The following is a 25271-nucleotide window of genomic DNA, read 5'->3' as shown; positions in this document are numbered from 1 at the left end:
TCCTTGCCACCTGAACACTCTATTGGTCAATCAAAATTACTGATGCTTCCATGGGCTTCCTGCTTTTGATATTCTTTAAAAATTCCTCATTTGTTATGTCTGACTATTTATTTGATCTCTAGAATTAGCCACTGTTCTCTTCACCCACCTTTTTTCATAATAGAAGTCTGATGTTGAAAGAATGTGATTTGTATAAACCTTCACTCCTGGCTCCAGAGGGTAACGGCTTTCTCTCTCTTACAGAATGTTTACCATGTCTCTGGGAACTTTCCTTCTCCCTGCTCTCTGTTTCCTGGGGGCAGTAATTCCAAGGGGACTGCAGTATGTCACCTTTTCGTACAACACCACAAAATTCCTTCACCTGACTATTGACTCTGAGTCTGGGACCCTTTATCTGGGGGCCATCAACTTTGTTTTCCAACTGACATCAGACCTGATGATGGAGAGTGCAGTTCAGACTGGGCCAGTTTTGGACAGTAAAGATTGTCTCCCCCCTGTCTCAAAGCTGGAGTGTCCCCAGGCGCACAGCACTGACAATCACAACAAACTATTACTGGTGAACTCTTTGCAGGAGGAGCTCATTGTATGTGGCAGTGTGCACCAGGGGATCTGTGAAAAAAGGAGCCTCACATCCATTGACCATGTTCTCTTCCGACCGGAGAGTCCTGGAGACACACAATATGTAGCTGCAAATGATCCTAATATCACTACAGTGGGACTAGTAGGCTACTCAAAAGATGATGTGCCCTTGCTATTTGTGGGACGAGGGTATACCAGCAGAGGAGTTGGAGGGGGTATCCCCCCTATCACCACCCGAAATCTAAGGATCCATGGGGGGGATGTACGAGGGACAGACACTCACTCCATCTTCTCCTATGAAGAAACAGCTAAGCTAGCTGTGGGTCGGCTTTCTGAGTACAACCACCATTTCATCAAATCCTTTACCCACCGCTCCAGTGTTTATTTCCTATTTTATCGCCGGGATCTCAAGTCCCAGTCAAGGGAGTACAAGACCTATATCTCACGGATCTGCCTGGATGACTCTCACTATTATTCCTATGTGGAATTACCATTACTCTGTAGGAGCAAAGAAAAAACATACAGCTTACTGCAGGCTGCTTATGTCACCCAACCAGGAAGAGATCTGGGAAGAGGGAGATTCAGCACCCAAGGAGAAGTGTTGTTCACTGCCTTTTCTGCCTGGCAGGCGTCATCTGGCAAGCTGAGTGACGATTCTGCACTCTGTGCCTATACAATGGAGGAAGTGGATCGTATGACTACTTGGACCAGGGATGTTTGTTATACAAAGGATGGGAAATCAGAGGAGGGGATAGAAGTGGCATACATCGAATATGATGTCAGTTCCAACTGTGTGCAGCTGCCAGCGGTAAGTGGCTGTCCTAAGCCCAATTGCTGTTACTCTGTCGGTTTTACACTGCTGTGGCAGTGTAAACAGGTGTAAAAATGAGTGTAACTGGCTTTTTATACATTTTCCAAGGCTTCTTTACAGTGATAGAATGGCGTAACAGTGCCTTCCTGTAAAGGAGACTCATAACAAGTGTGTGTGTGTGTGTGTGTGTGTGTGTGTGTGTAGTAGCGCTCTAATGGGGCACCGTCTGCACTTCTAGTGGAAGCCCCATTTTCCAGGGATTTATAATCGAATGTATTATGGACTGAAAGCCACCCCTAGCTATGGGTATGAATGAGCTAGTACCGTTAATGAACTTGGAGAAACAGTGTATAGCTCCTGCACTACCATTAAAATATGATGTGGGAACAACTGATGCTTTCCATTCAAACTCAGCCTGTCCTACCTTCCAACTACCATTTGCTGGTGCTCTCTGTTCTTTCAGTCTGTCAGCAGGTTTACCAGCTTAGAATCATGGAAGATTAGGGTAGGAAGAGACCTTATGAGGTCATCCAGTCCAACCTTCTGCTTAAATCAGAACTAACCCCAAGGAGTCTGGTATAAAGAACCTTTAAGGATGGAGACTCCACCATCTCCTAGGTCAGTGTTTCCCAAGTGGTGTTCCACAGGACCCTGGGGTTCCACAAAGTGGGGAAAAAAAGGGTTCAGTGAGAAAATTATTAGGGACTGGCAACCTACAGCTTAGAGCTACCTGGGGCTCTACAGGAGTCAGACTATTGCTTCTTGTTTTGTCATCTGCCACAACTGAGAATAGCCTGGCTCCCTCCTCTTTGGAGTGCTTCTCCTCCCCACCACTTTCAGGTAGATGAAGACTGCTATCAAATCCCCACTTATTCTTCTCTTCTGCAGACTAAATAAGCTGTTTCCTCAGTCTCTCCTCATATGTCATATGCCCCAGTCCCTTAATCATTTTTATTGCCCTCCATTGGACTCTCTTCAATATATCCATATATTTTCTGTAGTGGTTTGTGTCGAATTGGGTGGAATACTCCAGATGTGGCCTCACCAGTGCCACAGAGAACTGAAGGAAATGGGTCATGTCCTTCCATGTGAAATGCATACGGAGAGTCCAAGCCTCCAGGGTTGGAATCCTGTGGAACTATTGATTCTTAAAACCCCTAGTTACAGCATATTCAATTGTAGTTAATGATTTTGCTGAATCTGTTCCATAGGGTGAGGTGAGACTTATGTGTTTGCCACCTTGGATTCCAAGCAGATGTGAAGAACATGATATACCCTTACAGAGGTACCCTTACCACAGGCTGGGGGTTCCCCATATCTGGGACTACATAGTTCTTGTGAATGTTGGACTGAACCAGGGGTAACACAATAAAGTACATGTTAAAGAGAACAGGCACAGAGAAAGAATTTAATTTTTTTTTTTCTCATAAATCACTAGTCATAGAATATTTTATGTTTGAACAAAAAAATTTGTCCCCACAATCTAGCTGCTCTCTTTTGGTTTCCGTAAGGTGTGCATAATATTCTTTCTGGGCATCTCCTACATTTCTGTGTTAACAGAAGAATGGGGCAAAATCACCGCAGGATATAGAAGCAAGAGTTGATACCATGTAATGGCTTGAAACCCTGATTCAAATAGTTATATTAACCTTATTTGCCTGGACTGTGAAATCATCAGCACTCGCAAGCTAAGTAAGGTGGACCTGCTCTGTTCTTGGGAAGGGGACTGCTAAGGAAAACCTAACTAGTTCAGGAAACGGTGTTTTGTTTTCCCTCTGAGACACTTCTGGATTCAGTGATCCTGTCTGGCTCTGGAGATTACCTTTTAATCCTGAGAACTAAAATCTGAAGCCTTGGCCTCTTGTGGTTACTAAAGTCCCTATGCCAGTTTTCAGGAGCATAGGCTGTTAATTTAGTGACGTCATTTAAAGAATAACACACAGTATGTGGGCAATAATTTTTGATGGGAGGCACTCCAAGGTTTTGGTAGTGGACTAGGGCTGCACTTTTCTACGGAGGTGCCTGGAAGGTCTGGGATGGAGATTGGGTGCAGAAGGGAGCTCTGGGTAGGCAATTGTCATACAGGAGAGGGTGCGGGGAGGGTCTGAGAGGGAGTTTAGGTGGAGGAAGGGGTTGTGACTTGGGGCAGAAGATTGGAGAGCAGGGTCCAGGAGATTGGAGAGCAGGGTCCAGGAGAGGGTATGGGGGCAGGAGAGAAATCTGGCTTGTGGGAGGGTTGTAGGAGCATGTGCCGGGCTTGGGAGGGAATTATTACCTGGGCCAGGTGGGGAGGAGGCTGGGGTTCAGAGGGTAACCTGGGCTCGGTGCAGAGAGTGGGCTGGGATGCAGGAGAGAGTGTGGTTCCAGAGGCATGCTCTGACTTGGAGGTACTTTCCTAGATGGCTGTCGGCCAGCAGCCTAACAGGACCCTCAGGCATTTTCCCTCCCTGTCACATCCACACACTGCTCAAAGCAGCTGGCTGCTCCTCCGTGTGTGCCTCTCTGCGGTGTGCCAGTAGCCGCTAATGGGAACTGAGAGATTTTGCTGGGGGCAGGGGCAAGGGTAGCGTGTCAAGTCTCCCTCTCCCTGGTATGTGGCACAAAGATGCACATAGAGCAGCCAGCCACTTTGAGCAGCATTAGGTTTCACACTGTCTGAGGGCCTGGCAGTGCAGGCTGTGGGCCCGATTCAAAGGCTTGGTCAGCTGAATCTGGCCCTTGGGCCGTATCTCGCATGCCCTTGTTCTGAGGGTTATGTCACTAAGGCCAGGTCAGAGCATAAAGTTGATTATTAAGGGATTTAGTTTGATTTTTATAATGTACCTGTCTTCATTACAAATATCATTAGGTTGATTTTAAGGGGTGCAAAGTTCAATTTTTCTGCCCCACTCATTTCACACGGAGTAACGCCAAGTTCGAATTTACAAGGTCAGCTTAAGGCTAATGTAGAACAGCATTATTTAATTCAGTTTTATTGGCCTCCAGAAATATCCCACAATGCCCCCATTGTGTCTGTTATGGCCTTTGCTTCCACCTCTGCAGCTCTCCAGATGAGCAGGAAGCAGTGTTTTTCTAGAAGAAAAGGTGGCAGAACTCAAGCCCCAAACCACCCCCCACCCCCAAGCCAGCCCCTGTTGGGGCCTGAGCTACCCTCCTGGGCAGCTTAACTGTCCTCCAGTGGGGCCCAAGCCACTCACAGGCTTCAACCCCCCCCCACCACTGTAAATGAATATTCTCACCCCAGAGCCAGGCTCTCCCAGGGCCAGGCACCCCCAAGTCCCCTTCCCAGTTCTAAATCTATGCCCTCCTCCAGAACACCAGGCACCCTGATCACCAGGCAATCCCAGTCCCTCCTCAGCTCTAAATCCGTGCCCTCCTCCAGAACCAGGCTCCCTCAAATTCCCTCCTAGTTCGACATCAATGTCCTCCCCAAGAAACAGGAACATCTCAGCCCACCCAACTGCATGCCCTCCCACTTCCCTAGAGCCAAGTACCCCCAACCTTCCCCTCTCTGCTCAAGTGAATGCTGGTGAGGTACTGACCTGGTGCCTCGGGGGCCGCTCCAACTATAGACACGTGCTGGGCAACTGGAGCTGTGCAAGCACCGCGCCAGTCCTCTAACAATGCTGGGCCTCGGGCAGTAGGAGCTGTGTAGCTCCCAATTGGAGCCACAGAAGCCACACCAGGACCGCAGGAGCTGCACATGTGTGGAGTGGGAGGAAGGGGTGCTTTAAGTATGCAGCTGTAGTGAGCAGTATTTCACCAACCCCTGCTGCCCCATGTGCCACCACATGTGGTGAACAGGGAGCGTAGCCCAACTGCCTTCCAAAATGGCAGTGACAGTGTCAGGAAAAATGGTGCTGGAATGCAAGAAAAAGGCTCTGGTAGGAAGCAGGAAACAGTAATCGGCCTGGGAATTTTGAATTCATTTCCATTTGGGCCAGCATGGCTAGCAGACTTCAGGAGCACACCTCAACAGTGCATCTGGCCATGAGTTCACAGGGTCACAAAAGAGCCCCAGCATGAAGCAGTCAAGAGATCCAGGATCTCACTGCTGTGATGGGGGATGAATCTGTCCTGCAGCAATTGCGAACTAGCAAAAGAAATATGCACATTTATGGAAAAATTTCACAGAGCATGCTGGAGAAAGGTTGTACCAGGGATACTAAGCAGTGCTGGGTGAAAATCAAGGAGCTCAGGCAGGCAGATCAGAAGGCAAAAGAAGCCAACGGGTGGTCTGGGTCATCTCCCCAAACATGTCACTTGATGCTGTTCTGTGGAGTGACCCAACCATGGTCAGAAAAAACTGCCTAGACTTCTCAGGGGAGACTGCTCAGCTATCCTGTGAGAGCAGCAGGGAGGAGGAGGAGACGGTGGTGGACAAGGAAGAGGATGATAAGTGAGCCAGTCATGAGGCGATCGACAAAACTTGTCCTGGAAACAGCCAGGACCTCTTCATCACTTTGGAGGCAGTTCCCTCATTGCAGACTGTTTCAGAGGCAAGCAATGCTGGAGAGGGCACTTCTGGTGAGTGTTTGTTTTTTAAAACTGCTACAAGTGGGTTGCAGCTGGGGTGGAGTGGATCACAGCTTGTCACCTCTAGAACATCTTGTTAATGTTTCTGTGGACAGAGCACTGATCCTGTTTGGACATCTGTATAAAGGTCTCAAATAGAAACTTTTATTTTTCTCACGAGGTTTTTGGGGAGGCCTGATTTTTTCCAGCTTCCATGATAGCACACTTTGTCATGCCAAGCCACCAGTAAGTAATCTGGGATCATGGCAACACAGAGCATTCTTGTAAATTTCCCAGCCCTGTGCCCACTGAGTATGAGCATATTTTCTTTTTCACTTTGTTATTCTTAGGAGGCTGATGTCTCTTTTTGCAGCCTAGAAGCACAGGAAATTTCATGAAAGGTTGTTACTTTAACATTATTACACTGCTCTCTGTGTTTATAGTCCATTTAAATTTCCCAAGACTGCCCTACCCCTTTATGTGGCTGGCAGGCTCTCCGAGTCCCCACCTCTACCATGTGGACCGCCACCCTTACCTCACCCCCACCACCAGCATGTCCAGCACAGGGTTTCAGTACTTTAAAATGGTTTTTCCCTGGGCAGGATTCGGGAGGGAACGCCAAGAAAGTTTATTTCTGCGCTGTACATTTCTCAGGCCTGTCTTCCTCAACCTGCCACATAGCTTCTGAGCTCACCCACTCCTCCCAACTTTATCACCACCACACGGCTGTCAGGTTGTCCAGACCCTGCTTTTGGACACTGACATGTCCAGCATGGGGTTTCAGTGCTTTAAAATGCATTCCACTGGACAGGATTTGGGAGGAAACACCAAGAAAATTTATTTCTCACCTTTACATTTCTCAGGACTGCCCCCTCAACCCGCCGTGCGGCTGCCATGCTTCTCCCCTCAACCCCCACCAAGCAACTGCCTTACCCTGCCTGCTAGATGTAGGCATGTCCACCATGGGGTTACAACATGTTAATGGGTGCCATACTGTGCCTTCTCATCTCCCTTTACCTGCCAGGATCTTACTATGTCCACAAAGTGAAAATGCCCTAGGGGAGATGTAGCTTCTTTTCTATGGGTATTGATTCATTCTGAGCCTTAAGTGGCCTTGTAAAACAAAAGATGCTGTGATTGTAACACAGATATCCATTCATTATATGTCTAGGTGTAGTGTTTCAGATTTAAAAACTCTATCTAAATTTTGACCTTGAATGTCTTCCACAGGCAATGCAAGTTGGAATGTGACTGCAGTCCCATCCTTGCCTGTAGACAGGCTTGCCCTGCTGTGCTGCAGGAAAAAAAAACGAAGCAAGACCTCATCCTTGATCAATTACAAGAGGCTTGGAAAGAGCAAGTGCAAGCCACTGTTGAGAGAAAGTGGACACATCAATGGCGGCAAAGCATGCTCTGCCGTAGGGTTGAGGACTTTGAAAATCAGGCAGAGCTCCTGTCAGCAGTTGGGGAACAGACAGACATCCTCTGGTCTCTACTGGAACTGCATAGGGCCCCGTACGCAAAATGAACAATTACCCAACCTCCTCACCATGTTCCCTGGCCTCTCCTTGTCAGAGCCCAGAATGCATGGAGAATAGGTAAGGACAGCTTTGTGGCCCACTCCCAGGAATGCTCCACACAGCACAAGGCTCACTTTCCCCCACACATGATGGCAGGATTCCCTTGCTTTCACACCCATTAACCTTCGGCCCCTGAATAAAAATGATGTAGGTCAAAAAAAGTGTCATTTATGGTTAACCTGGGTTGGGGTCAAGTGGGGTGGTGTAAGAGGCAAGCACACACATTGGTGGTGGAGGGTGCACTACTTAAAAGCAGCGGATTCATGTGGTTGTCTGCTCATTCAAAAAACTGTTTTTCAGTGCCCCCCTGATTTGCATTGCTCCTTTCTGTGCTCTCCTCATTGTCCTTGTGTCTGGCTGTTCATAACTACTGGCCAGGACATCTGCCTCTGCCAGCCAGTCATGACATTTCCTTAGTTCTCACAAATGTTATGAAGCACACAGCAAGCCTCCACCGTGACAGGAATATCAGCTTCACTGAGGTCCAAATATGTCAGAAGGCACCTAAATCTGGCTTTAAATGGCCAAAGACACATGCTACCGCCATTCTGCACTTGCTCAGCCTGTAGTTTAATGTGCACCTTGCTGCAGTCCAGGGTGCCTATGTATGGTTTCATGAGCCAAGGGAACAAAAGGTAAGCGGGTCTCCCAGTATCATTTATAGGCATCTCCATAACTTCAGTAGTGATTTTTCTGGTCTGGGAAGAAGGTCCCATTCTGGAGCTTTCTGAACAGTCCAGAATTTCTAAAGATGTGCATGTTGTGCACCATCGCCAACCATCTCAAATAGATGTCAGTGAAACAACCTTTGTGATTCACCAATGCCTGCAACACCATGGAGAAGTAGCCCTTGCAGTTTATGTACTCTGAGGCCAGGTGATCTGGTGCCAGAATGAGGATATGCGTTTCATGTATCACCCCACTACAGTTAGGGAACCCCATAGCAGCAAAGCCATCCACTGTGTCTTGCACATTTCCCAGAGTCACAGTCTTTTGCAGCAGAAGGGTATTGATTGCCTTGGTTACCTGGGTCACACCAGCCCACACTGTAGATCTGTCCTCTCTGAACTGATTTCCCACTGACTGGTAGCAGTCTGGCATTGCAAACTTCCACAGAGCAATTGCCACTCGCTTATGAACAGTCAAAGCAGGTCTCATTTTTGGTGTCGCAGCACTTCAGGGTGGGGACAGCAATTCTCAAAGTTCTGTGAAAGTGACCTTGCACATGCGGAAGCTTTGCAGCCACTGCTGATCATCCCATACTTGCAAAATGATGCGGTCCCACCAGTGTGTGGTGGTTTCACAGCTCCAGAACTGGCGCTCCACTGTGTGCAATGCATCCAGTGCAGCCAACAGCTCTGCATTCCTGCTTGCCAATCCTTCATCATGCTCTGAATCAGGTTCCTCTTTCTCCCGATTTGCGTAGTCTTCTAAGATACTGTAAGGCACTTCTTGAAGTGACCATAACCCTAAGCTCCTCCAGATCCAACCTTAGCCCTTATAATGGCATGTGCCAGGTGCAGGCTTTGGAAAAGTGGTGCAAAAATTCCTTGCCAGTTTGTTTTCAACAAGAGTGGGGAGTGAGGGCAATGCAGTCTGAGATGATGACATCAGACACCCACAACCACTTGCAGCTCATTTTTTTTCCTCATTAATACACTGTCACAGAAACCTATAAAGCAACAGTACTGTAGGAGTTATGGGATAAGTAGCCACAATGCACTGCTGACACAGTTGAACTTAACAAAGGTAATGGGGGACACACTATGTTGACTTACCATCGACTTTATAAAATCTAGTGGTAAAGAGTACACTTTAATAAATTTGACGTTATTTTCCTAGTGTAGAGGTACCCTAAGCATGCAAGAGGTACTGCAGACTTCAGGCCTCAGGACTAATGTTTCTGCTGTAGTCACAGCAGAATTTTGAAGGCCTGCAGGATAGCCTAGGAGCAAAAGAGGAGGCTCAGGGAAGAAGGGGCCTGGACTGAGGAAGAATATTTGTGAACTGGGAATCAGGAGGACTCTATAGAGTTTATCATCAGCTATGTACCTGGTCATCATTCAGGGTGCCTGAAGTCTTGTTCGGAATGAATGAAGTGCCTCAGGGAGAGAGGTAACCAACTCTCATATCCAGTTTTGCAAATCTTCCTTCCAAAAAAAATAGCATGTGACACTGTCCTAACTGAATTGTACAGGAGAGGAATATGGGGGAAGGGAGAAGTCTAGTGTCCTAAGGTCCTTGCTGTCTAATTCAGGTCTTATTTGCCATGTAAGACATGGAATCTTATTAACAGGTTTTATTCAGTGGCATGGAAATTTCTTAGCAGACTTCATCCTCTACCAGTGATTGTATGGATGCAGTTCTGGTTGGGCATCTCTACTGGAAAGGTGCTCGGATGTCCAATCTGCTCCCTTTGATGTTAATCACTTTGGCCATGTACGTGCGCTCTCTTTGGACAGCAGTGTGGACTCCACGGGTAGCCAACACTGCAGACCACGGAGAGTCCCCCGAGAGCCACAAATCAATCCAGAATATTGTGTAACATCCAGCAACAAACATAGGTTTCCTGTGTACTTTTAGTAAAGTCAGTTTTTACAATTTTTCCTCTGTTATTAAATTTTGTCCAGGAATTTTTCATATGTGCAACTGTTCAGTCTTAAGCTCTCTTAAGATCAGATGGCATGGCTTGGTAGATATGTTCTGCTTGTTGCCTTCCTTTTGGTATACACCCCAACTGTAAAAGAGTTCCAACTGGATGGGTTTGGCTTGCCATCTGTATCATAGTGGTAGATGGTAAGATCTCAGTTTATAAATTCCGGACTACTGCATAGGTTTGGTTGATCTGTGTGGTATCACAGAGTGTCTCTGTATGGTATAACCCACACTGCATTGGACAGCGTGCATTGCCAAGCTGGTAAAGAACTGTGCAAATAAAAAACAAACAAACGCTTCTGTCTCCTATGAGATTGTGTAGCCATGTGGAATTATTATTTTTTGGACAGAGGTGTGGACTCCATGGTTAGTCAACACTGCAGACTTTAGAGAGCCCCCAAGAACCACAAATCAAGCAAGGTATGAAGGCACTGGACCCAGGTTTATTTTCGTTGACTCCAACATCCTCGTGAGGCTCCAATATGACTCAGCAGTTCACATTGGTACATGCCTGCTCTGTGACAATGAACGCAACTCAGTTGACGGCAAGGGGGGCTCCGTCATCTCCAAGGTCGCTCAACACAGCCCCTGTTAGACACTTTTATACACGGGTATAAACAAGTTATGTATCCAGGTACAATCCCCTCATTGTAATACATTGACACCCCCGATGTAACTAGATCTACCCGTTAACTCAGGGGATAATGATGGTACTATCAAAACAAAACTATCCGTCATGCTGTCATCGTGACCTGTTCCTGAACTTGGGTTGGCATGTATCCGGTGATAAACTGTTATCTGTAAGGAGGGTATGGGGAATGCATGGTACTAAGCAGGATGTTTTTATTTGTATCAATAAGCGCCTAGCTCTGGGTGCTTTTAGGTGTTTTTGTGTTTTCAGGTCCTGTGACTGACTTATCAGCTCTGTCTCTTGCTGTATTCCTGTGGGCAGAATCTACCTAGCACAGTTTTTGCTTTTACCTACTGTTGTTCAGGCTTGAGGCCTTTAGCTTTGCGGTATGTTAACAAAGCATTGACTGTTGTTCTAGGCCTTTAGCCTTACACCAAGCCTGTCGTTACAACAACAGTTGTCATTAAAATTGTGTCGAACAGCATGTAAGGTTTTGTGCCAGCACCAGCCTGCTTCCTTCAGTGTATGTGTTGAAGCGGCTGTCAATTAACATTTTTTCCAGAGTCATTTTAACCATGTCAACTTCCATGGTGGTAGCTCATGCATTATTCAGGAATAATGCTAATTAAATGTGTACTTTGTCTGCTTATAAATTAGCTTAGGCAAAAGGTTTATTTCAGAAACATTTTTCTAAGTTAGCATCAAATTCTATTTTCAGTATATGGGACAAATGTTTGACAATTTACAGCCATTTCAATACAATCTCTTTAACTAGAAAAACATTTATTCTCCTTTCTTTAAAAAATTCAGGAAAAGCAACTTCACCCTGAAATTGGTTGAAACATTGTGAAAGCACACAGGCTTCTACATTAGATTTAGGGTGAGAACATGGAAAATAAGTCTTTTAATTAAATGGTGGTAGCATCCTTCCTCGTGCTGATTCTATTGCTCACATTTAATTATAACCATGAATGAGGCTTAAGCAGGACTTGTAAGGCAGGGATGGGCAACCTTTTTTGGGTCGGGACCACTGACTCGTTGGCAAATCAGTCGGGCTACACAGGTGAGAAGGAAGTAAACAACCTCATTGATATAGTCCCTGACTGTATGGGGACCAGGGTTATGGGATCTGAGCAGGAGGGAGAGTTCAGGAGTGGGCTGGGGGTGGTGGATCAGGGCATGAGGGGAGTACAGGAGTGGGCTGTGGCTGGGGGCTCTGGGCTAGAGGGGGTTTAGGAGGAGGTGCGAAGACTTGGTGGGAGGGGAAGGGTCTAAGTGGGAGGAAGGGTGCAGCAGGATTTAGAGTGTGGAGTCTGAAAGGGAGGGTTCACTGGGAGTCAGGGGTCTGGGTGAGATGGGGCAGGATCAGGGTGCTGGTGGGGAGTCTGGGTTGCAGGGATGCTGGGGACAGGTGTGGGATCTTGGTGAGAGGGGATGAAGGGTTTGGCTTGTAGGGAGTGGGTGTGGCGGGAGGGTGCAGGAAGTGAGGTGGAAGTGAGGATCAAGATGGGAGGGGGATGCAGGAGTATTTGAGGGACGGAGAGTCTGGATGACAGAGATGCAGCTTACCTACTCACCCCCCAGACACCATGGCTCTGCACCCCACCTCCCTCTGCTCCCAGGCACTGCACGCTGATTCCAGCCAATCAGAGCAGTGGTAAGAAGCCTCCTGGCAGGCAGCTAATGCCACTGCACCTCCCTTTTCCCCACTGGGGGAGCAACAGTGAGCAGCAGTGGAGTCCAGAGCCACTTTGTGCTACCCGACCACCGGCACCTGGCAGAGCGTGTGGTCTGGATCCAGACCATAGCTTGTCTGAGCTCCAAACCCTCCCCATGCCATGGTCTGGATTCTATGGAGGGGAACCCCGAGCCTCTTGGTCAAGATCCGGACAATCGAGGACCATGGGTCAGGGGCTCCCTGCCCCTGGGGCTGCATAGCTCTTGTGAACGTTTCACAGAACTAAGGACAGCATACAACAAAACAGCAGAAATGTAGCACTTTCAAGACTAACAAAATGATTTATTCAGTAATAAGCTTTCATGGGACAGACCCACTTCATCAGATCAATCTCATTTCCAGTATAGTCAGACATTTATAAATATAGAGGTCCAAAAAAATTGCAATAAAAACTGACAAGTCAAGCACATAGGACTGAAGGAAGGGGCTGCAGGGTGGTGGATGCTGCCTGAGATAATTACGAGCATCAGAGGAAGGGAAGCAGTTCTTGTAGTGCCATGAGGTAACTGGTGTCTCTGTTCATACCAAGTGTTAATGTGTCAAATCTGAATATGAATTCCAATTCAGAACTTTCTCTTTGTAGCCTGTTTTTAAAGTGTCTTTGTTCTAAAACACAATTCTCAGGTCTTTAACAGAATGGCCCACTGACCAGCTTATGTGTATTGAGATTCCTGATGTCTGCTGTGTGTCCATTCATTCTTTGGTGAAGATTTTGCCCAGTCTGTCCAATGCACATTGTATAGAGGCATTGTTGGCGCATAATGGCATATATAATGTTAGTTGAACTACACAAGAATGTGCCCTTGATCTTGTAAATAACATGGCTAGGTCCAGTGATGGTATCCCCAGAATAAATATGTGAACAAAGTTGGCAGCTGGTTTATTGGAAGTAAAAGTTCCAGGATTAATATTAATGTGGCATCGCCTGTGAATGCTAGTGAGAATATTTCTTAGGTTAGGAGGTTGTCTATGGGAGAGGACAGGTCTGTCACCTAGAGCCCTCCAGAGTGTAACATCATGATCTAGAATAGGTTGTAGGTTTTTAATGATGTGTTGCAGGGGTTTGAGTTGGTGTACTGCTGAATACAACAACATTAAATATTATGGAACGCACAATGCATATCTTCTGTTTTATATTTTCTTAATGTTTCTAAACAGATTATATAGGGCTTATCTACTTTGGGTATTTGGTTGGTTTGTTTATTTGTTTTGTTGAAAAACTCCTTTTTTTTCCCCCCCATTAAAAATCCCCTTTGCATCCACACTGGAAAGCTTGTTGTTCTGGAACAACAGGGCATTTAACCTGAAATAGTAACTCCACCAAAACAAATTACTTTTGCCAACTGCCCCTAAGAAGAGGTAATTATGACTTAGGATGCCTCCTTGGTGGCCAATTATTACTGCTATTAATTCAAAAGTGGGTTCTCTGATATGAACAGTCAATTTTAAAGTGCTCTTGCAGTGTGAATGCTCTTTTCAGAAATAACTTATTTCAACATTTAGATGGTCAAAATAAGTTTATTTCTGAAAAACCCTGCAGTGTAGATGTAGCCAAAATTTACTCTTAAATCTTCATAAAGTAATCGTTCCAGATCACTACATATTTAATGCATTGAAACAGTCATATTAAATTAATCTGTCAGAGCTGTTGAGGATGTTCATAACAATGTTAATTCCTTTTAGAAAAAGGGAACGCTACATTATTTTGTGTTAACTCCATAACAGTAGACATGTTTGTGAAATTGCACCATATGTTTCCAAAGATTTTAAGCAGAACAAAGAATTTTATATCCTACTAAGTAACTGATTTTGGTGAAGGTTTCTTTTTAAATCTAGTTGAAGGGTCTCAACCTCCCTGCCAATGAACCATCCCCAGCCAGAGCAATTTTGCAATCTAGTCTGTGGAGAGGTGTCCATTTCCATCACCCAAACACTGCCACTTCCTGCCACCACTCCCTCTCCCCTCCCTGGCATCCCATCCCCTGTGAAGTGCAGCATAGTAAGTGCAGCATATACCAAGTGCATTTCAGTTCTGTATGGCTCTTGCTGCCATGTGGGAGGGCAGGGCTGGCTGCTCTGCTGCCAGATCCCCCCAGTAATCTCCAGGTGCATCCCTCAGGGGATGCAGTGCCATGGGTTGGGGAGGGTGGAGCAGTGGCAGAAAGGGGCAGTTCTTGGGGGGATAAGAATGGTTAATTCCTCCCTCCCTCTGCCTGCCCAGACTCCCAGGCAATATTGTGCAACTGCTCCAGCCGTGGGTGGCCTGTGGGCCATGAGTATGAGGCCCCTGATCTAATTGAAATAGTCAGAAGTAAAGAAAGGGAAATGTGTTTGTCCAGACTGGAAGAAAATGGGTGTTTTCCATTTAAGGGCTCTCTTCAATGTGGGGAGAGGAAGGGAGAACAATTACAGCAAGAATGGACAGGAAGCCTTTGGAGGCAAGTATTTGTATGATTGTAATTAAAAATATAATGTGTATTTTAGGTAAGGGTGATATTTGGAAGAATTTATTTCATCATCATCATCATCATCAGTAACCCTGGGCTCAGCACTCACTGGTGTCTGATACCTCCCTCACTGTTTCCTTCCATCTTTCCCTGTCCAGTGTGGAGTGGCTTAGTTTCTGTAAACTATCTCCGCATCAATCTACTATATCTACCCATTCTCTGTGGGGCCTGCCTCTCCTGTTCGAACTGTCAATTATGCTGAATACCTGGGTCTTGACTTTTCATTTGTCATTCGTTCTGCAGATATGCCAACATAACTGTAACTTCTGTTGTATAACCTTCTGCAGTAGGTTTTCTTTCCAGCTGTATTTTCCTATATAATTCTTCGTTGGTGACCATCTATCCCATTCTCAGGATCTTTCTATAACAACTCCTTTCAAAAGCCAATATCCTTGTCTTTGAATCTTTCGTTATCACCCATGTCTCACATCCATGCAACATGCTGCTGAAAGCAGGTTTTCATGATGCTCAGCTTTGTTCCTAAGCTAATTGCTTTGTTTTTCCACATCTTATCCATCTCCTTCAAACTCACTCTTGCTTTTGCTATTCTATACATTATTTTCTTCTTACAGTCTAGACCATACATCATGTTGCTCCCCAGCTGTGTGAACTTCTCTATGTTCTCTAGTTCAATCCCACCTGTACTGAATTGTAACAGAGAGATAGCTGTGTTAGTCTATATTCTATCAAAACAAAAAGACAGTCCAGTAGCACTTTAAAGACTAACAAAATAATTTATTACGTGGTGAGCTTTAGTGGGACAGATCCACTTCTTCAGACCATAGCCATACCAGAACAGACTCAGTATTTAAGGCACAGAGAACCAAAAATTGTTATCAACGTAGCCAGATCAGAAAAAGTGTAATCAAGGTGGGCAAATCGAAAGAGCAGAGGGGCAGGAGGAGAGGGGGGGAGGTCAAGAGTCAGATAAAGCCAAGTATAATGATCTGCCTTCTTAGTTCCTTATCTCCAAATACCATTGTTTTCATTTTATCAATGTTCATAACCACTCCATACTGCTTCCCTTCCTTATTTAGCACCCGTACCATTTTTGCTAGCTTCTCTTCATTTTCCTTAATGATAACTATATCATCTGCGAACCTCAATTTGTTAATTCTCATCCTGTGCACAGATATCCCATCTACCTCTCCTTTATCTTATGCAGCTCCCTCTCTCGGTGTATGATGAAAATACTCAGCAATATTGGATCTCCTTGTCTTGTACTGCTACTCGTTGTAAACCAACTTCCCAACTCTCCGCACATTCTCATCACTGCCTTCTCATTGTCATTGATATCCTTCAACAACCATATCATTCTCCTATCCACTCCATACAACTCCAGCACTGCTCAATTCACTTTCTGATCTATACTGTCAAATGTCTTCTGAAAGTCGACAAAGCAATTATAGATGTTCTTATGCTTTTGTCAAGCTTTCTCCACTATCAATCTTAGTGCCAATGTCTGCTGCATGGTACTTTTATCTTTCCTAAATCTTGCTTGCTCATCCGCTATATGTTCTTCTATCTGCAGTCTCAGTCTCTGTCAGTATCATTATCTGCACCTTGCCTAGATGACTCGTTAGAGCAATCGTTCTATAGTTCTTGCACTCCAACATGCTTCCTTTCTTATGTATTGTCACTAGCATGGATCTTGTCCATTCCTAAGGTGCCTTCCCTTCTTTCCTCACTATATTATAGCTGGTGCATTTCCTGAATCATACTTTCTCTGCGGTATTTAATCATCTTTTCCATGATCTTATCATTTCCAGGGCTCTTGTTGTTCATTAGTCATTTCACTGCTGTTTCTACTTCCTCATTTGAAATTTCGGTCTTGCTCTTGATGCTTGGCTCTTTCAGTTCTTCCATCAGTCTCACTGAGACATTTGGATTCAGCTGTGCTTTAGGTGCAATATCTTACCCATCGCTGCACAACCTTCTGGTTCATGAGCACCTCATTGTTCTCATCTTTGATCGCCGTCTGCTTCGGCTGCCACTTCCTATTAATATTCCTAATCATTTTATACACCTCCCTGGTCTTATGCTCCCCATAATAGCTATCTATATCTTCACACTGCTCCTCTAACTATTTCATCTTATCCATTCTGGCTGCTTTCCTTAACTCATTGCATTTCACTCTATATTGCTGTTCTGCCCTGTTGGAAACATCCATTCTGATCTTCAGTGCTCTTCTCTCTTGGACCAACTTCAGCATCTCCTGTGTAATCCACTTCTTATTGATCTTCTCTTCTTCTGGAACTGTCTGCTCAATTGCCTCTTCTGTTGCCATGGCTATCCCTTTGACTCTTATCTAGATCTTCCTTTGTGCCCGCATTCCTGATCTTTTGAGCACTGCTTTATAGGCATTACCTATTTCTTCCTCGCCTAGCCTTGCCACATCTCTTCATTTCTTGAACTGTTTTATACTTTTTCCTCATGTTTCATATTAATGTTCACAATCACTAGACTGTGGTCTGAGGCCATATCTGCTCCTAGGAAAGTTTGGCACTGCTTTACTGATATTACCAATCTTCTTATCAAGATCATATCTATGATGTTCTTGGACAAGTTTAGTAGGAGGCAAAATTTAAAGGTGTGGCTGCCCCCAAACAGCTTGAATCACCCCCCTCTCCTGGGCAGGTCTCTTCCTACCTGCAGGGCACCCAGTGCCACCAGGTCCCACTGGGAAAAAGATGGTGGTGAGGAGTCCTGTGCTGGGAGCTGGTCACCATCCTGCTCTGCTGGAGGAGTGATAGCAGAGGAGGAGCCCAGCAAGTCAGGGGGGCAGCAGAGGACAAAGTGAAGCCAGTGGGTAAATGGTGAGGGGAAGGAATGGATACCAAGAAGACTTTGTAGGGTTTGTGACTGCTTCCACTCCCAATTTCCACAGCCTATGATTCATGGCCATCAGTCCACACTTTGGGAGGCCCTGCAAGAGCCAGAGGATTAGTGGGGTGCCAGGTGCCAGCAGCAGGGTTTCAACTTTCCCTACACTCACCAAGGTGGTGGGAAGTGGAGCAACCCAGCCCCAGCCTGTTTCCCTCTGCCAGATCCTAGCTGTGTTCCTCCATTTCCTGTTGCTGGTGAGTGGTGGGGTGGAGGTGGTCCTACTCCCTTCCTCAGAGCTCCCAAAACATGGAGATATACATATGTAGAAACATGGAGCGCCCTATATATATAGGAAGGGACCTCAAGAGATCATTGAGTCTAGTCCCCTGCACTCACAGTAGGACCTATCACGATCCCTGACAATTTTTTTAAAATCTAACCTACCCCACATCCTGGAAGGGCCCCATGAGGGAGGGAACACACAACCCTGGGTTTACAAGGCCAGTGCTCTAACCACTGAGCCACCCTCTCCCCCAATGTGGCTGGGAGCTGGTAGAGCAGAGCAGGCTGGGACAAGGTCACCCTGCTTCCTTCTAGTGAGCACAGGGATGGGTCTGACTACTGCTGCAGGCATCAGGTCCTCTGCTAACCTACTGGGCCGAGTCACTCAGGGAAGGCGATTTAGAGGAACGTATAGAACCACCCTCCCCCTGTCACCAGTGGTGGGAAGGAATAATGTGTCTGAGAACTATGATTGCAGAGCGGACTGTCACTGGATCACTCCACTCGCCCTGCCATGAGTACAGAGCCAGGCCTAATGCCTACTGCTGGCATCAGGCTCCTGCTCATCCCCTGGGCTGTGTTTCTCAGAGAAGAGGGCTTGGGAAAGGGGTGGAATGTGGGTGGGAAGAGTTGGGGTGGAGGGAGAGCGGGGGTAGGGCTTGAGGGAAGGGTGGAATGAGGATGGGAAGAGGTGGGGTGAGGTCTGGTGCAGAGTGGGTTGGCCCAGGATAGCCCTGGGGGTGGGGTGCACGAGATGTGGGCTATGGGCTGGGAGGCGGGGCTGATAGGCTCAGAGTATGGGAGGGAGGCTCTAGCCTGAGCTTGGAGCAGGGGGTTTCAGGTGCACAGGAGGGTTGTGGAGTGCAGGCACTGGAAGGAAGGGGTCAGTTCTGGGACAGGTGGTTGGGTGTGGGAAGGGGTTGCAAGTGCCAGATTATGTTTATCTTGGATGGCTCCCAGAAGTGGTTGGCCCTGTTCTTAGCTGAGGTGAGGAGCCATGCACACCCAATAGTGCCCTTCTCACTGACAGATGACTTAGGAGGCCAGGCTGTGTGCAGCAGCCGCTTGCCTGATTTCCTATTGATCAGCCTGAGGAGAGAGTGACTGGTGGACAAGATAGGAGAAGCACTGTCGAACTGTGTGCATTATTGTTATAATAATGACTATGAATGCTTTTTCTCAAGAATTGTTAATAGTGGGTGGCAGGGCCTATTGCAGCTGCACAAATAAGCCTCAGAGAAAAAACTTCGGAAATGCCTTGCTTATCTCACCCTCTTTGAAGTAAAAAAACAAAAAAGCAGTCATGTAGCACTTTAAAGACTAAAAAAAATTTTGTTAGAATACAGACTAACATGGCTACTCCTCCTTGAAGTGTAACTTTAACTTTGAATTTTCATAGAATCATATAACACTAGAACTGGAAGGGGCCTGGAGACATCATAGCGTCCAGTCCCCTGCCTTCTTGGCAGGACCAAGCACTGTCTTCTAGACCATCTTCAATAGGTGTCTGTCTAACCTGCTCTTAATATCTCAAGTGATGGAGATTCCACAGCCTCCCTAGGCAATTTATTCAGTGTTCAACCACCCTGACAGGAAATTTTTCCTAATGTCCAGCCTAAACTTCTCTTGCTGCAGTTTAAGCCCATTGCTCCTTGTCCTATGCTCAGAAGACAAGAAGAAAAAATTTTCTCCTCCCTCCTTATCACCCTCTTTTAGGTGCTTGAAAACTGCTATCATGTTAGCTGGTTAGGCCTCAGCTGGAGTATTGTGTCCAGTTCTGGGCACCGCAGTTCAGGAAGGATGTGGAGAAACTGGAGAGGGTCCAGAGGACAGCAACGAGAATGATCAAAGGTCTAGAGAACATGACCTATGAAGAAAGGCTGAAAGAATTGGGCTTGTTTAGTTTGGAAAAGAGAAGATTGAGGGGGGACATGATAGCAGTTTTCAGGTATTTAAAAGGGTGTCATAAGGCAGAGGGAGGGAACTTGTTCTTCCTTGCCTCTGAAGATAGAACAAGAGGCAATGGACTGAAATTGCAGCAGGGGAGGTTCAGGTTGGACATTAGGAAAAAGTTCCTAACTGTCAGGGTGATCAAACACTGGAACGAATTGCCAAGGGAGGTGGTAGAATCTCCATCACTGGAGCTATTTAAGAAGAGGTTAGATAGATGGCTTTCAGAGATGGTCTAGAAAATGCTTGGTCCTGCCATGAGGGCAGGGGGCTGGACTCGATGGCCTCGCGAGGTCCCTTCCAGTCCTACTCTTCTATGATTCTACGTCATAGAATCCTAGGGCTTTCAGGGACCTCAGGAGGTCATCTAGTCCAGCCCCCTGCTTCAAGCAGGATCAACCCCCCACTAAGTCATCCCAGCCAAGACCTTGTCAAGCTGGGACTTAAACACCTCTAGGGATGGAGAATCCACCACCTCTCTAGCAACGCATTCCAGTGCTTCACCACCCTTCGCTTTTTCTTTTCTAAACTAAACCAGCCCAATTCTTGCAGTCTTCCCTCATAGCTCATGTTCTCTTGACATTCAATCATTTTTATTGCTCTTCTCTGGATCTTCTCCAATTTCTCCACATCGTTCTTGAAATGCAGTGCCCAGAACTGAACACAATATTCCAATTGAAGCCTAATCATCACAGAGTAGAGTGGAAGAATGACTTCTCGTGCCTTGTTCTCAACGCTCCTGTTAATGAATCCCAGAATTCTGTTTGCCTTTTTTTTTTGCAACAGCATCATGCTGTTGGCTCATATTTAACTGAGGTCCTCTATGACCCCTAGATCCCTGTCTGCAGTACTCCTTTCTAGGCAGTTGCTTCCCATTTTGTGTGTATGAAGCTGATTGTTCCTTCCTAAAAGGAGTGCTTTGGATTTGTCCTTATTAAACTTCACCCTGTTTATCTCAGACCATTTCTTCAGTTTGTCTGGATCATTTTGAATTCCTACCCTATCCTCCAAAGCAGTTGCAACCCCTCCCAGCTTGGTATAATCTGCAAATTTAATAAGCGTATTCTCTATGTCAGTATCTAAATTGTTGATGAAGATATCGAATAGAACTGGTCCCAAAACAGACCCCTCCGGAACCTCACTTGTTATGTCCTTCCAGCATGACTGTGAACCATTAATAACTGCTTTCTGAGAACAGTTATCTAACCAGTTATGTACTCGCCTTATAGTAACCCCATCTAAGTTGTGTGTTCCTAGTTTATTGATAAGAAGATCATGCAAGACTGTGTCAAATACCTTACTAAAGTCTAGAGGTGCCACATCCACCATTTCTCCCTTATCCACAAGACATGTTATCCTGTCAAAAAAAAGCTATCAGATTGGTCTGGCATGATGTGTTCTTCACAAATCCATGCTGCCTGTTAGCTGTCACCTTTATATTCTTCCAGATACCTGCAGATGAATTCCTTATTTACTTGCTCCATTATCTTTCCTGGTACAGAGGTTAAACTGACTGGTCTGTAGTTTCCTGGGTTGTTCTTTTTTCCCGTTTTATAGATGGGCACTATATTTGCCCATTTCCAGTCTTCTGGAATCTCTCCTGACTTCCAGGACTTTTCAGAGCCAGAGGTTCCCTCTGTCAGCTCCTTTGAGTATTCTAGGATGCATTTCATCAGGCCCTGGTAACTTGAAGATGTTATTTTTCCAGGTAATTCCTGATTTATTCTTTTTTTTTTTTTTAATCTTCTAAATCTAAATTCACCATGTTAGGCATTTTTACATCAGCCTTCTTGGTGAGGACTGAAACAAAGAAGTCATTAAGCACCATTTCCTAGTCTCCTGATATTGTTTCTTCCTCCTCACTGAGTAGTTGGCCTACCCTGTCCTTGGTCTTCCTCTTTCTTCTAATATATGTATAGAACGTCTTCTCATTGCCCTTTGTGTCTCAAGCTAGTTTGAGCTTGGTTTGTTCCTTCTGTGTTTCAAATCTTTCTAATCTTGCCCATCCATACATGTTTTGTTTGCTTATATTCATCCTTTGTAATTTCTCCTAATTTCCACTTTTTATATGAATCCTTTTTTTGACTTTGAGATAATGCAAGATCTCCTGGCTACACCAAGACACTCTCTTACCATAATCTTTATCTTTGCTACACAGTGGTATAGCTTGATATTGGGACCTTTAATAATGTCCCTTCGAAAAACTGACAAGTCTCTTCAGTTGTTTTTCCTCTTAGTCTTGCTTCCCATGAGACCTGCCCTACCAGCTCTCTGAATTTACCAAAATCTGCCTTCCTCAAATCCATAGTATTCATGTGGAGACAGCTGAGGTAACTGTCCCAGTACACAGGACAGCTAATAAATCATTGGTGGAGGAGGAGATAGATCAGGGTGGACACTGCCAGCTTCTTACTTCTGGCAGCAGGCAGTGTTCCACCCCTGCTCAGAACCCTCCCACTGTGGTACTGGGAAACCGTTATGCTGTACTTGATACAGGAGGCAAAGAATTGCCCCGTACAACAGAGGAGAAGCCTCGTACCCCGAAGGCTGGGAAGTCTGCTGCCACCACTGCGAGGAGGAAACGTAGAGTACTGGTGGTCAGGGACTCTCTTCTGAGGGGGACGGAGGCGCCCATCTGTCGCCCTGACATTTCATCTCGGGAGGTATGCTGCCTGCCTGGGGCCCGTATCTGAGACGTTACGGAGGCATTGTCGAGGATCATCAGGCTCTCTGACTGCTATCCCATGCTTCTCATCCATGTGGGCGCTAATGGTACTGTGAGGTATGATGCTGAGCAGATCAAGAGTGACTTCAGGGCTCTGGGGGCACGGTTGAAGGAGTTTGGGGCACAGGTGGTATTCTCCTCAATCCTGCCTGTCAGTGGTAGGGGCCCAGGCAGAGACAGGTGCATCCTAGAGGTGAACGCCTGGCTTTGAAGATGGTGTCGCCAGGAAGGCTTTGGCTTCCTTGACCACGGGATGCTATTCCAGGAAGGACTGCTGGGCAGGGATGGTGTCCACCTTTCGAGGAGGTGAAAGACCGTATTTGGACACAGACTGGCTAACCTAGTGAGGAGGGCTTGAAACTAGGTTCGAGAGGGGCAGGGGAGCCAAGCCCACAGGTAAGTGGAGAACATGGAAACCTGGGTGATGGGTCAGAAATGGGAGGCAGCATGGGCAACAATGTCAGAGTAAAAAGAGGGTCAGGGCAAAACAGGGAGGCAAGATCAAATCAATATCTTAGATGCCTGTATACAAATGCAAGAAGTATGGGTAATAAGCAGGAAGAACTGGAAGTGCTAGTAAATAAATATAACTATGACATAGTTGGCATCACAGAAACTTGGTGGGGTAATACACGTGATTGGAATGTTGGTATTGAAGAGTACAGCCTGCTTAGGAAGGATAGACAGGGAAGAAAGGGGGGAGGTGTTGCCCTGTATATTAAAAATGTACGCATTTGGACCGAGGTGGAGATGGATGTAGGAGATGGATGTGTTGAGAGTCTCTGGGTTAGACTAAGGGGGTTAAAAAGCAAGGGTGATGTCCTGATAGGCATCTACTACAGGCCGCCTAGCCAGGTGGAAGAGGTGGATGAGACGTTTTTCAAACAACTAACCAAGTCAAGCAGGGCCCCAGATTTGGTGGTGATGGGGGACTTCAAGTATCCAGATATATGTTGGGAAACTAATACAGCGGGGCATAGACTATCCAGTAAGTTCTTGGATTGCATTGGAGATAATTTTTTATTCCAAAAGGTTGAAACAGCTACCGGGGGGAAGCTGTTTTAGATCTGATTTTAACAAATAGGGAGGAATTGGTAGAGAACTTGAAGGTGGAAGGCAGCTTGGGTGAAAGTGATCATGAAATCATAGAGTTCACAATCCTAAGGAAGGGTAGAACAGAAAACAGCAAAATAGAGATAATGGATTTCAGGAGGGCAGGTTTTGGTAAACTCAGAGAGCTGGTAGGTAAGGTCCCACGGGAAGCAAAGCTGAGGGGAAAAACAGCTGAGGAGAGTTGGCAGTTTTTCAAAGGGACATTATTAAGGACCCAAAAGCAAGCTATCCCGCTGTGTAGGAAAGATAGAAAATATGGAAAAAGACCGCCTTGGCTTAACCAGGAGATCTTGCGCGATCTCAAAATAAAAAAGGAATTGTATAAAAAATGGAAACAAGGAAGAATTACAAAGGATGAATATAGGCAAACAACATAAGGATGCAGGAGAAAGATTAGAAAGTCGAAGGCACAAAATGAGCTCAAACTGGCTACCGGCATAAAGGGAAACAAGAAGGCTTTTTATAAATATATTAGAAACAAGAAGAAGACCAGGGACAGGGTAGGGCCATTGCTCAGTGAGGAGGGAGAAACAGTAACAGGGAACTTGGAAATGGCAGAGATGCTCAATGACTTCTTTGTTTCGGTCTTCACTGAGAAGTCTGATGAGAGAATGCCCAACATAGTGAACGCTAGTGGGAAAGGGGTAGGGTTAGAAGTTGAAATAAAAAAAAGAACAAGTTAAAAATCACTTAGGAAAATTAGATGTCTGCAAGTCACCAGGGCCTGATGAAATGCACCCTAGAATACTCAAGGAGCTGATAGAGGAGGTATCTGAGCCTTTATCTATCATCTTTGGAAAATCATGAGAGACAGGAGAGATTCCAGAAGACTGGAAAAGAGCAAATATAGTGCCCATCTATAAAAAGGGGAATAAGAATAACCCAGGAAACTACAGGCCAGTCAGCTTAACTGCAGTGCCAGGAAAGATAATGGAGCAGGTAATTAAAGAAATCATCTGCAAGCACTTGGAAGGTGGTAAGGTAATAGGAAACAGCCAGCATGGGTTTGTAAAGAATAAATCTTGTCAAACTAATCTGATAGCTTTCTTTGATAGGATAACGAGCCTTGTGGATGGGGAGAAGCGGTAGATGTGGTCTACCTAGACTTTAGTAAAGCATTTGATACGGTCTCTCATGATATTCTTATCAAAAAACTAGGCAAATACAATTTGGATGAGGCTACTATAAGGTGGGTGCATAACTGGCTGGAGAAGCGTACCCAGAGAGTAGTTCTTAATGGTTCTCAATCCTGCTGGAAAAGTATAAAAAGTGGGGTTCTCCAGGGGTCTGTGTTAGGACTGGTTCTGTTCAATGTCTTCATCAATGATTTAGATATTGGCATAGAAAGTACGCGTATTA

At 45.8% G+C, this 25271-nt stretch overlaps 1 protein-coding gene across 3 annotated transcripts in view; it reads left to right on the top strand.

Moving 5' to 3' along the window:
• Nucleotides 1-25271, top strand: part of PLXNB1 (plexin B1) — a 292916-nt gene that overhangs the window by 81824 nt on the left and 185821 nt on the right. For 2 of the 3 annotated variants that reach the window (XM_075005838.1, XM_075005839.1), the window contains exon 3: nucleotides 244-1387. The exons of the other annotated variant lie outside the window; for it this stretch is intronic. In XM_075005838.1, coding sequence (XP_074861939.1) covers nucleotides 245-1387 — 1143 coding nt within the window. In that variant the 5' untranslated portion in view covers nucleotide 244. The remainder of the gene's footprint in view (nucleotides 1-243; nucleotides 1388-25271) is intronic. 3 annotated transcript variants of the gene reach the window in all.

Source organism: Carettochelys insculpta, chromosome 11 (genome assembly GCF_033958435.1).
Source record: "Carettochelys insculpta isolate YL-2023 chromosome 11, ASM3395843v1, whole genome shotgun sequence".
Taxonomy (NCBI): Eukaryota; Metazoa; Chordata; order Testudines; family Carettochelyidae; genus Carettochelys; species Carettochelys insculpta.
This window is presented reverse-complemented; position numbering and strand designations above follow the sequence as displayed.